Here is a 13,472-nt window from a genome sequence, read left to right on the forward strand (position 1 = left end):
GGCATGGAAATAAAGCCATTTTCATGCATTTATTTTGGGGATAATGATTCATCCTAGGGATAATAAATGCATCTCAATGACATGCTCCACTGATCTACATGCATTCATTATCTTCAGGATGAAATACCTGAAATGGGGTTTGAATAGATTTAATTCCATATACTTGTCCTTGGTTGCGTTATGTTTCCAAAAATATTGGGTTTTCTTCCTGCATTACAGTGTAATTCCATCTCAGGTTCTGCATCAATTTGCGGTTTCTGTGATTTTACCCTAGCCCTCAAAAATATGTATGGATTAGTTTTTGAAGATGGTACTATAAATACAGTCTCTATAATATTTCCTTGCTACAAATTCATTTCAACATTTTCCTTAAAAAAAAAAATTGTACAGACTAGGTTTATTGCATTACAGCTCTAAACACTGATGCTATCATGTCTGCTTAGTTAGTATGTAACTGTTGGCCTGAAGCGCATTTGTACTCCTAACCATGGGAGGCCATTGAATCAATGGAGTTACATAAGCATTAACTCACCATTCTGTACTTGACTCAAAGGGTATGTTCTAGTTGAAATTACCAATAGATTCAGATCATTGTGTATAATTGTAATAAATAAAGTTGTTTGAGTAAATGAATTCAGTGATGATTTAGGAATATGAACATATATCAAGACATATATTTAGGAAATGAACATATATAGAGATATATGAATATTTATCAAGATGACTTTAGGTACTAAAGAGTGGTTTTGTTTTCTTGAGCTCAAACCTTGCCTGCCCTGCACTTGTGGTAATGGGCATATAACTTCTTTTTAGCCTCACCAGTTTGCCCTTCTGTGGAATGAACAGCTATTCTATGAATAGACTCCCCTCCTTGTATAATAGTTGGAAGTCATATTTGGAATTTTGCCCAAATGTCAAGGGTATCATCACAAGATACCCTTGACATTTGGGCAAAATTCCAAATATGACCATTGAATCCCAAAAGCATGGGGACACTAATATGTTCCCCATTAAAAGGAGATACATGTTGTCAAAGCAGTTATGACAAGCTCTTAGAATGGAAGCCTTTAGCCAGATACTGTGATACTTATGGTCCATATAAAGTCAAGGACACTGTTATAATGAAACCAGATTTATGTAGGAATAGCCATACTGGAATAAATTAAGGCAAAAGTATATCTTTATAAGATAGCTCGGCCCAGCTTCTGCAAACCTAGCAGTTAGAAAGCCTGTAAAAGTGCAAGTAGATAAATATGTACCACTTTGGTGGGAAAGTAACATCTTTCTGTGCAGTCATGCTGCAGAGTCATGCTGCTGTCTGACAATGCTGGCTCTTCGGAGATGAGCACTGCTCCCTACAGTCAGACACGACTAGACAATCTTGTCAAGAGAAAACCTTTACCTTTACCAACGTCTTTATAATCATTTATCCTTTTTTTTTTTTTTCCTTTCAGGAGTCCTGTGTTGGTATTCCCATGCATTCATCGCCATGTCATTTGCCTAGACTGTTTTCATCTGTACTGTGTGACTATGCTGAACAATCGCCAGTTTGTCCATAACCCTGTTTTTGGCTACTCCCTTCCATGTGTGGGTAAGTGTACCAGCCTGTGTGTGTGTGTGTGTAATTTGACCATACAATAGGGAAAATTATTGGCTCAAAAGTAAATATCTTTGTGTCACTTGCTTTGTATAAATTCATGACCTTATGATTTATTTTAGCTACTGGGTTTGGGGAAAAACCTCTTGTAGCACTCCACTTCCTTTGCAGTCCCGAAACTTCCTTCTAAAGGGCATTTTATTTTATAAGCATATGCATACATTTTTTCACATTAGTCTTTCATCATCATCAAGTGTTAAATGATGATAGCTATGAAGTGCAGAGGAAAAAGAAAAGCTGAATGACCTCCACATCTCTTCTTTCGAGTCAAATAAGTTGTTAACTTCATTGGCCTATCTTCAAGAGCTAATGGGAAAAGTACTGCAACAGGAATTTCAAATAACCTTTCTGGCTTGCAAAGTTATCTCTGCTAATTACCAGTGTGCTGAATGTAAGGCTGATCTCCGAAAGCATTTGTTAGGCTGGGTATCCTTTCTGCTTTGCTAGAGAAAACAACATGGATTGGAAGCAACACAAAGCTGACAATTCTGAAGCAGTATTTGCTGGGCAAATAAATTTTGAAAATTGTGGATATGTCATTTTTGACAGTGGATTTGTTAGCAGTAAATTGTTTCCTTGGAGGACCTGTGACCTTGAGGATGTGCTTAGACTCCACCTTTCAGCATTGACCACACTGCCAGGGGTTAATGAGAGATGGAGTCAGAAATACCTGAAGATCATAAGTTTCACTGGTTTTAACTCAAAAAGGCATTGAATCTAGGGTTTGGTTAATATTTATTACCTTTTATATCACCTCAGGCTGTGTAGTAGTAGTCAGAGTTAGACTTTAAGGCACTGAATAGAAGGGGAATGCCTAGCTCAGGCAACAGTTTATAGGATTTCAAATGTTCAGGACAGCAAATTGTTTAATTTTTTAAAGTACATATAATATTTTTACCAGTCCTACAGAAAATGAAACTACCATCTTGATTGTCTTCCTCATGTACCAAATTTCCTTGGTCTGACAGTGTTTCAGCCAGATACATCATTTGTGTGGTTTCTGTCACATGGGGCATAAGCTCCATGACATAAAAATAACAGTGTATTATATTTTTGATTGAAATATACATTGTTATTGTTGTTGTTTTAGTATAGATCCTCTTTGCTCTGTTTCTTGTTCTTCTGCACCTTCAAGTAAACTCTGATTTGAAGAATCACACATAAGGCTTTCTAGGTAAAACTCATTCAGAAGAAGTTTGCCATTCCTCTATGGCGGAGAGAGTGTAAGTTGCCCAAAGTCACACACTTCATTTCCATAGTTTTTCGGGATTCAAACCCTGGTCTCCCAAAGCACTCAAAATACTATACCACATTGGTTGTTCAGTTGGGTAGTCATCTCAGCTGAGCTTAATCTTTCAATGATGGAATTAATAGTCATTTCTTGTATTTATTGCTCCCAAGGTTTTCCAGACATTAGTAACATTTTTGCATCCCTGTTACATTTTATTTCCAACATGTGTTTAACCTCCAGAACATCTCAACCTATGTGCCTATCTGTTTATCATAAATAAATAAATAAATAAATAAATAAATAAATTTGCTTAGGGTCTACATAGATTTTTATAACAACTTTCCCAATTTTTTTTTTAAAATAAAATCCAGCCTTCTAAGCCTGTGCTTGAAGGAAGAAAAAATGTTGGAGGTAGGGCTATGTCCAGTTAAATTTGATTTGACCATCGCTCCATTCAGGTCCATGAAGTTGATATGTGATCCTGTTATCTGCCACAGTGGCTAAAAACAAATTGTCTTCTTTTTGCTATCAGTACCCAATGCCTTTTGTGGTATTAAGAATTAAATTATGGTGATATCTTATATGAGAATCTGTCAACATGCACCATGGTCAGATTTCTAGGGCAGCAACAAAAGGGACACTGAAGTCCTTTCCAACTGAAATGCATGTTCCGTAGAAGAAGGTTTTCATTTCCATGATTTATGACAAGAGCAAATTAAAATATGAAAAATGCTTGGCATTGGGTTAATGGAATGTTCTCAGATTATAATCACCTCGAATACAGAGTAAGGTCCATAAGAAATGAGGGCATATTATAATATTAATGTAATAATAGTTTATGGTTGCCTCATTTCAACAAAGGAATTAAGTTCCTTGCTAAATCAGAATCACTGTAAGACTACACACTTGTGCTTGTTATTTACTCAAGGGCTTTATGTAAAGATTTACAATTAGCTAAGTATTGCAGAAAAAGAGTATGGATTATATTTTGATATTCACTATGTGTTTAATTGTGTTTAATTGTAATAGATATATAGTCCATGGAGTAAATATTTCATATTATAGTGTGCTGGAGTAATAAGCTAGTTTGTTGTTAACTGCTCTCTAGTCAATCTCAACCCATGGCGACCCTATGGATGAGACATCTCCAAGACCTTCTGTCCTCCACTGCTCTGCTTAATTACTGCAAACCTATCCCAATGACTTCTTTAATAGAGGCCATCCATCTAGCATTTGGCCTTCCTCTCTTTCTATTTCCCTCCACCTTTCCCACCATTGTTTTTTTTTTCAGTGAGTCCTCCCTTTTCATGATGTGTACATGAAGTACAACAGCCGAAGTTTTGTCATCTTGGCTTCCAGGGAGATTTCAGGCTTGATCTGCTCTAGGACCCATTTGGTTGTCCTTCTGGCTGTCCATGGGATCCTCAACACTCTTCTCCAGAAATGAATTGATTTTCTTCCTGTCTCCTTTCTTAACTGTCCAGCTCTCACATCCATGCATAGTAATAGGGAATACAATGGTTTGTATGTTTCTAACTTTTGTGCTCAATTGTATATGTTTGCATTTTAGAATCTTTTCTAGTTCTTTCATAGCTGCTCTCCCCAATCTTAATCTTCTTCTGATTTCCTGACTGCAGTCCCAGTTCCTATCAATGGCGGGTTATAGACCGCCGCTTTGAGGCGGTCTGCCGCCGCCGCCGCCGTTTGCTCCGTGCGGGAGCTGCAGCAGCCACACCACGCAGCTCCCGCACGGACCGAAAAAGAAGCTCCAAAATGGAGCTTCTTCTTGCGGCGCCTCTGTGATGTCGCGAGGCGCCAGGGGCGCATTCGCGACGTCACAGACACCGCGACACGTTCGGACGCACAGCGTCTGATACGTAAAGATGGCGCCGGCCGTGTGGAACAGCCGGCGCCATATTGTACGGACAGAGTCCGTATTAGAGCCAGGGGCGTCTAGAAGAGACGCCCCTTTTTTAAAATGGGACGTCCTGTGGACGTCCCAAGTGCCGGTCTGTAACCGGCCAATGTTTGATCCCAGGTATGAGAATTATTTTACTATTTCTATTTCCTCATTGTCTAGGTTAAATTAGTGTAGATACGCCATCGTCATTATTTTTGTTTTCTTTATGTTCAAAAGTAGGACTGCCATTGCACTTTCTTCCTTGATCTTTCTTAGTAGCTGTTCCAGGTGTGTAAGGCTCTCTGCTAGTACTATGGTTTCATCTGTGTTCTTTAGTTGATATTCCTATTTTAACTCCTCCTTTTGTGTCCAGGCCTGCTTTTCTTATAATGTGTTCTGCATACAAGTTGAACAGATAGGGTGAAAGGATACCACAGTTTTACTTTTAAATAACAATGTTGTTCATAGTTGTAATCTTTTCCCTTAGTGTTCTTTAGAAACACTAACAGAATAACTTCCTTGTCCTTCATGGACTGATTAATTAATATATCTGCTTTGAATGTTTTGAAATGGAGTTATATCAGCTATCATCTAACCACTGTGTAGCCACATTGCTAACATTGATACAGAGTTCAGAAAAGTTACTTTTTTTGGACTACGCCTCACAAAATTACCAAAGGTCATGTTGGCTAGAATTTGGGGGAAGGTAACATCCAAAAAAGTAACTTTTCCAAGCCTTGTTCAATAGGTTTAGGCCAGAGTGACTTGAACATGATATGTCTTAGTTCTCTTCAAGTTTCATATGTTGTTCAAATGCCTTCACACTAGAGGAAAAGTTGTAGTTTTGCCATTAATATACTCTAGTTTTCTTAAGTGTGCAAATTACTGCTATTCATTCTGGTTTTCTTATGGCAAAAATTATGTAGCATAATGATCATCTCCAGCAGTTTCCATTAACATTTAACACTCTGCTTATGATGTTATCAAGAGAATGTACTACAGGGTTTTTAAAAAGAATATCCTTCATTGTATCAATGTAGAGGTCAAAACACCTACAAGAAAAATAACAGGATTTACTCCATTGGATCACTGTAGCAGAGAAGAGTGGTGTGTGATCAGTGATGCATAGTAATTTGACAATAACATGTGCAGTGAAACTGTATTTCATACCAGTAGCATTTTTCTAATCGATGTGCTTTAGTGGTAAATCTGTTGCATGTACACTAAAGGAAAAATAGGCACAGTGTTGCTTTGCAGGTGTTATTAGACTACAGGTGCATTTACATTGTAGAAATAATGCAGTTTGATATCACTTTAAGTGCTGAAGTTCCATCCTATGAAATCTTGAAATATGTAGTTTTATATGATTTATAGCCTACTCTGCCAAAGAGTCTTGGTGTCTCACAAAACTATAAACCCTAGGGTACTGTAAGATGGAGACATGGCAGTTAAAATTGTTTCAAACTACATTATTTGTACAGTGTAGATTCACGCTACATCTGCCAGTATCCCTCACTTATAAACAGCATGTGAACTCCTTCAGTCCTCTACATCTTTGTAGTTCTGGCCCATGTGTTCCTGCATGCTACCTGTTATCTCTTCAGGGTTTGTTGATCCCTTTCTGGTTTCTTATTCTGATTTTGTTCCTTTCAAGAAGGTTCTGCCTGGCCTGCTATTCTCTAGATTCCTCTTCTGTTCTAGACTCTATAGTGTGATCATCTCCAGGAATAACTGTCAGAAATGTTCTCACCACTTCATGTGATATGAGAACAGGTCAGAGACTACACCACTGCTGCAACATCCTTACTGTGTTACATACAAAGCTTTGGAAGAGTTAACGCTTTTGGTCAGTTGCCATACTGGTTTGGGGGGGGGGGGGGCTGTTGTCCAAAAAGTAACTTTTCCAAGTTCTGGTTACAACATAGATTAGCCATCCTTGATCTAGTGACAGTGGTTGAATGGGAAGTTCCTCAAGTTGGTTTTTTGAGAAGAACTCCCCAAAGCTGGCAAATTTTCATGTAAATTCCATGTAAATCCAACTGAAAGGACTTGAGACTAAACATACAATACTCTTATATGGGCTTTGGTTCTCTGTATTCTCAAGGATCTTTCCTCCTCACCTGGTTCCTGATCATTTTGACTCAAGATGTCAGGACTGAACGTGTAACATTGTGCAAGGAAAGCATGTGCCTTGCACTAAGTTGTTGTCCCTGGTTGTTCCTATGATAGAGTAGAATTCGTTATATAATATCTATTCCATCCAGTTTGGAATAGTATTGGTCCTTCTACCTGCTGGGCCATGAATATTTTAAAATAGTTAGCCAGATTCCTGTATGGATCAGGTGTGACTCTAATCCATTGTGTGTATATTGACACCTGAAGTCTGCAAACTAGTTTTATTACAGCGTTTAAGTTATGATCGGTCAGTAGCACAACCTAGATGATGTTCTTGTCTTACAATAACATTATGATATCATATTGTATGCTGCCCTTGTCTATCCCATCCCTCAGAATTAATGAGGTTGCATGCACAGAAATTTCTGTGAGTGCTGACCTCTAAATATCTTTAAAATAATTAACAGGATGCTTAGAGGGATAGTTCTGCATATGCATGAAAGCCCCCCCCCCCCCACCTTTTTTTCTTACATACTTAGCCAGTAGGAAGGGTATTGAAATTTCACCTCAAAACTAAGTCATGTAGAGAAAATACGTAGCATATTTTAACCTGAACTTTAGTGCCTTGGGTACAAAATAGGATGATAACAGTATGGGGTTACAGCCCATGAGGGAATATAAATATATAATAAGCTGGGAATGGCAAGAAAAGAATAGAGGGGCACAGGCTTCAAGATTTTACAATGCTGCAAGCATTTTTCAAAAACAAACAAACAAAAAAAAAAACCAACTTTGTATCCATTTGCTCCTGAAGAATAAATAAAGAAAAAGAAGCCATTCCCATGTGAATCATAACATGCTCAATGTTAAGTTCATGATAGAATGACTGATAATTCAGGATACCTGCTGTTGGAGCTGCTGTCAAAATGTGAGAGGAGGAGCATTTGAAAGCCATGTAAGAAGAACACTGTTGAGAATTGGTTTGGGCCATACATTGCATGTATCATTTTGTGCAGGAACATCTTGGGTCAGGAAGCTATATTTAGTGATGTGTTCGCAAGATGTTTGATCCTTATGGCACTCCAGTAAATGGGTTGGTCTGATTATCTCCCATATTGCAGATTGGGTATGAAGGTTAGAAAGACTGGCTTCTGTAAGGTAGAGATGTGAAGGAATTCTTGTAAAATTACTCATTCTTGATGCGACTGGTTGTTTCAACATACCAGCATCCTATCACAAATTTGCTGACCCTTGCAAGAGTGGTCATTTCTTGAGCAAAGAACAATGGCAGGAGCAATTTTTGTTTAGATTTATACAATTTGTGCAAAGTATATCTATGCAAAACTAGAATAAAATCCAAAAACTACAAAAGAGTGATAACTTTATTGGCCAAACAAAATGCAGAAAATGAATCTTGCAAGCCTTTAAACCTTCATTGGCTTCTTCAAGAGGCAAAGATGTTAAAAATCATACAGGGGGGAAAGGTGAAGATATTAGACTCTCATGCCCACATTCTGACTCAGATGTTATTCTGTTGTCAGTTAAGGTGGTATTGAGTGATTTCAGTGCACAAAGAAGCCACTCCTACAGTTTCAATTCAATTAGCAGCAGAAAAGTAACTTTCCTTGAAATCCAGCTGTCCCTGTCCCATGCAAGGCTAGCTGCTTCTTTCTTAGGCAGAGTACATTGAACTTCTCAAGGAGTTTCTCTACTTTCCATTTGGAAAAAGCTTTTGGTGCTGTACAGGTAAAACTTGCCCATTTTAATCCAATGAAAGAGTTTTACTTTTGTTAGAAGTAGAAACCTCAAAGAATTAAGTCCCAGTTCATTGCTTCCTATTGTTAATATTTCTCCGATTGGGGAAAATTTTGGTATCTTCAAAACCAGGAAACATATTAAGGGATAGCCATATTGACCATATAGCAAAATACACTTGTCCCTCCCTTTTCACAGACTTGGAGTCTGCGATCTCACTCTTCGCAGGAGGGACAAGAAAGGAGGGATAAAATAGCAGCACACGTATGCATGCAGCCCTGTATGTACGCCTTGGGTACATGCACCATTATTTTTAATGGAAGTCAAATATTTGTGAGCCATTTTTGTAGGAGGTCCAGAACAGATCCCCCGTGAATTTGAAGGGGCTATTGTACAACATAAGCCAAAATCTACAAAAGAGCAGTAACATCTTTGCCTGATGACGAAGCTAGAAAAGCTTCAAATGCTTGCACGGTACATTTTCTGCATTTTGGCTGGCCAATAAAGATATCACTCTTTTGAGGATTTTGGGTTTTGTTATATTTTGCTGTGGTTTTAATACTGTACAGTGTGCTTGTGTCATACGTGGGCGTGATATACATGGCTTTCAGCATATGCTGAAAGCCACTCCATAAGGAGTGGCACCATACCCCAGAAAGAGTAATGGCGCACGCCCACCACGCCGCTGCGGGCACGAGCCCCATTCATTTAAATGAGGCTAGAGCATATGTGGAATTTCCCTTATGCAAGGGGGTCCAGAATGTATCCCCGTGTAAGGAAAGGGACCACTGTATTTGGTTATTTGTTTTTGGAAGGCATTGTCCAAAACTTCAGTCTGGCTGAAGGAAGTATAGTAGATACCCTACTTAGGTCCCATTCCCACTTACACATAAATTGGTGTGTGATCTGAATTGATGGATCGATTCGACAGCGGAGCATGGTTCCCAGTACATTTGCCCCGATTACATTTTTCTCTCCAAAATAATACACTTGTGTTTCACATTCAGGCATGAATCGATTCAAAATGGACCTGCTCCAGCTGGACGAAGGACAAAGTTAAATGGATTCTGATCGACATGTGGTTCACACTTGCATAGATTTGATTTATTGAAAAAGAAGCGGAAAAATCAGCATCAAAAAAACGTGGGTTAAATGGGACTAGCACATGGCTCCCTCTCGGAATTGCTTCAGCAATTTGGATTAAGTGGGAACCGGGGTTGTTTGGACCAGTTCAAACCGATTCACGATCCGATTTAAAATGTAGTGGAAATTAGGCTTTGGACTTTCTTTTCCAACTATGAACTTCATTACAATTTTGAAACTATATGTTTCATAATGTGGCTTCCGTTAAACCATTTTTTCCCCAAAGGAGAGTTATTATGTTAAATAAATCAGTTTTTATATCATCTTTAGTGGAACGTTAAAAGAAGATGAAATGTCATTTGGCATGGTTGAAATTGCTTGCATTAAAGTTTCCATCTTAGTGTAGTTTTTAATGCTATTTCAAAACAAGTGTTTCTTCAGTTAACAATCAGCAGTCAAACTCATTTTGAGACAACTATCTTGATGATAAGAAATTGCATTTCAGCATTATGGTAACTTTAACATAACGACTACTTATACATAGGTTTATGTTTTAATGGTGGCCAGGCAAATGGAAAAGGTTGTCTGGGAAATAAAATTTTGGTAGCAGTCCTATAATCAAGTCCAGGGATAAGGTTTAAAAAAACCTAGGGCAGAGATCCTGTTAATTCTTTTGGGGTTTAATATGTTAATATGTTTCCATATGGTTAAAAAAAAAAGTTCAGTAGCAGAAAATTAGAGTTGTTTGTTTTTCAGCACAGGTACAAGAGCACCTGGCTGCTCTGGAAACAATTTCAGTGGCTATATAGTCCATTTTGGATTGCCAGTTGTTTTAAAAGCAGTTCTTAATGTCATATGATTATTTTTGAATTTTTTAAGCTCACTTTAATAATGGTTATTAATGAGCAAATTTATAACTTCGGTAAAAGAACAGCAACAGAAAAAATAGTTTCTCATTGTTGTTAGATTTGTGTTCTTAAATTTGCTAGTAACTCCAACCTCTGGTGTTAGGCTGTATCTGCACTGCGAAAATAATCTGGTTTGGCACCACTTTAACTGCCACGGCTCAGTGAAATTGAATTCTGGGAATTGTAGTTTTGTGAGACATTCACCCTTCTCTGTCAGAGAGCTCTGGTGCCACCACAAACTACCGTTTCCAGAATTCCATAGCATTGAGCCATGGCAGTTAAAGTGGTGTCGAACCAGATTATTTCTGTAGTGCAGATGCAGCCTTAGTCAGAAGTAGATCAGGGAAGCTGCTAAATTTGCATGGCACAGATTTTCTTGTTTAAGATTATAAATTGTCATTCTTTATTCACTTCATGAATAAATGTCCCCTCATTTATCATGTGAAATGCATTTCCTCTGGAAGGCTGAAAGGCAGATCAGGGAATATGGACTTTGCCTCTGCTGGACAGGGTTACACTCCCGCTGATATCACAGGCTGGCAGTTGGGTGTGTTCCTGGACTTAACTCTGACTCTGCATGGCAGCAATGGCCAAGAATGCATTTACACAACAAAAATTAGTGCACCAGTTGCACCTGTTCCTTGAGGTATTACATTTGGCCATGGTGACACATGCCTTGATTACATTGTTGGCCTACTGTTACATGGGGCTGCCTTTGGAAACTGATCGGAAACTTCAGGGGTTCAAAATGTGATGGCAAAATGCTGACTAGGGCCAGTCATAGGGAGCATATAACACCCTTGTTAAAACAACCTTACTAGCTACTGAATCATTTCCAGTCACAGTTCAACAGGCTGGTCATGACCTATAAAGCCCTATGTACTGTAGCTTGCGTCTAGGCTATATGAAAGATCGCATCTCCCCATACAAATCTGCAGCAATTCTAAGATCTTCAGGGGAAGGCTTTCTCTTGACCTTTCCATCATCACAGTCTCAGTGAGGACATGAAAGAGAGACTTCTCAGTGGCTGCCCTCATCTTTTGGAACTCCCTTCCATGGGAGGCTAAGCTGGCCCCCTCCCTGCTTTCCTTTCACTGGCAAGCAAAGACATATTTGTTCAATCAGGCTTTTAAAATTTAATCAACGTCAGAGAGGCTTTTATATGAGGTGTGTCTTTTATTTGTGCTTCTTTTAATAATAATAGGATTTATTTATTTATTTATTTATTTTTATTTTATTTTAACTTTTGTGTGTTTTATGTAATTTTATATTGTTTAGCAAGAAGAGTTTAACTGTTTTTTAATTTTTCTTTCAAAGCTCTTGTTAACTGTTTTACCTATGAGCCACTTTGGGGCCAGGAGAAAGGCAGCATATAAATAAAGAAATAATAAAATATTTTGTTTAGATCATGTGAAATGATATCAAATATTAATATCAAAGTTGAATGTGGCACTTGCTCTTCAACTTCTTTGTACATAGACTGATCGTCTCTTGTTGTTACAGTTTTTTTAAGTAGTGTCTGAACATGTGTAACTTTACATGTACTAAACAGCAGGTGAATTGGAGGTGGGAAAATACAGGGCATCTGCCAGAGGTGGGAATTAGGTGGTCTTCAGGATGTTTTTGGACTATAGCTCTCATCAGTCTAAGTGAGCATAGCTAATACCTTGGAATGCTGGGAGATAACGTCCAACAATATCTGGACATCTGTATGATGTCCAGAACAATTTCTGTACAGAACAATGTGGGAAGCTTTGAGAGAGAGAGCAAAATATTTTCAGAAAGAGACAGAAAAATACTTAAGGTTTAAATGAGAACCTGTTAATCAGCGATTAATGCTCTGAATGTCAAATAATATACTATATTTATGATTTTGGATAGGGCTTGAGTAAGATGTAGTACAGTGATGGAAGAAATGTCCAATAAAAATAAAGGCAAGGCAAGGCAAGGTTTAGAAATTCTTATAACTGTCAACATTATAATTATATAGAGCAAAATACTGCAAGAGTGATCACAATATCAGTAGCTTTAACTAAACAGGGTTAGATGGTATTTCTGATGAAATAACTAAAGGTGTATTGCACTAGTCTATAAAAAAATAATCAATAAATTTTTTATTTATATCCCACTCTTCTGTAGCAAGACAATCAGAGCGGTTCACAGTAAAATGTCCACATACAATGTAATACATAAAATTACAATATCCCCCATTAAAAAAGAATTAAATATATTACAATTAAAAGAGTTTTAAGATCAGTTTATAATAAACATGACATTGGCAGGGTGGTAGTAGATATGTAATCTTTCAATATGAATATTAAGATTCCACCCCAAGCCTCCAAAATGAACTAAGTCAGTTTATGTTTACTTGATGAATGCATGTTTCTTAAAATTTTGCAATCCAGTTCTTTGCTGGGAAATACAGAAGAAAAAGTTTTCTAAGTATTTATAAGCCAATTTTCATTAAGAATTTAATACAATATTTGCAGACTGATTAAGAAGCAACGTGTAGCAGAGTGAGCACATGTGAAACTGACTAATGATATGGAGTGTGATCCATTCATTTCTTTCCATCATCTAACAGGTTGTTGTTGTTGTTGTTCCTTACTAAATTTCTGTATTGCTTCCTATATCCAATAATCTGACAGCCTAGCATAGCATCTGCACTGCACATATGTACCAATGTTTTTTTAAAATGTAATCTGTTCAGACACAAGCAGTGTCTTCATTTCGGATGTTTAATTCAGAGAAGCTCAGCTTCAGGTGTAGTGAAGGTGCCTTTATTTGTAGTTAAATTATCACCTCTAGAAGTTGACCTTAAGT

The 13,472-nt window shown here is 37.7% G+C and overlaps 1 protein-coding gene across 2 annotated transcripts in view; it reads left to right on the top strand.

Annotated features, from left to right (window-relative positions):
* Positions 1-13,472, top strand: part of PRKN (parkin RBR E3 ubiquitin protein ligase) — a 938,258-nt gene that overhangs the window by 588,481 nt on the left and 336,305 nt on the right. For both annotated transcript variants that reach the window (XM_089530072.1, XM_089530073.1), the window contains one exon: positions 1,455-1,591. In XM_089530072.1, coding sequence (XP_089386198.1) covers positions 1,455-1,591 — 137 coding nt within the window. The remainder of the gene's footprint in view (positions 1-1,454; positions 1,592-13,472) is intronic.

The sequence above is a fragment of the Sceloporus occidentalis genome, unplaced genomic scaffold (genome assembly GCF_023333645.1).
Source record: "Sceloporus occidentalis isolate IW3139 unplaced genomic scaffold, rSceOcc1.0.p SCAF_6, whole genome shotgun sequence".
Lineage (NCBI taxonomy): Eukaryota > Metazoa > Chordata > Lepidosauria > Squamata > Phrynosomatidae > Sceloporus > Sceloporus occidentalis.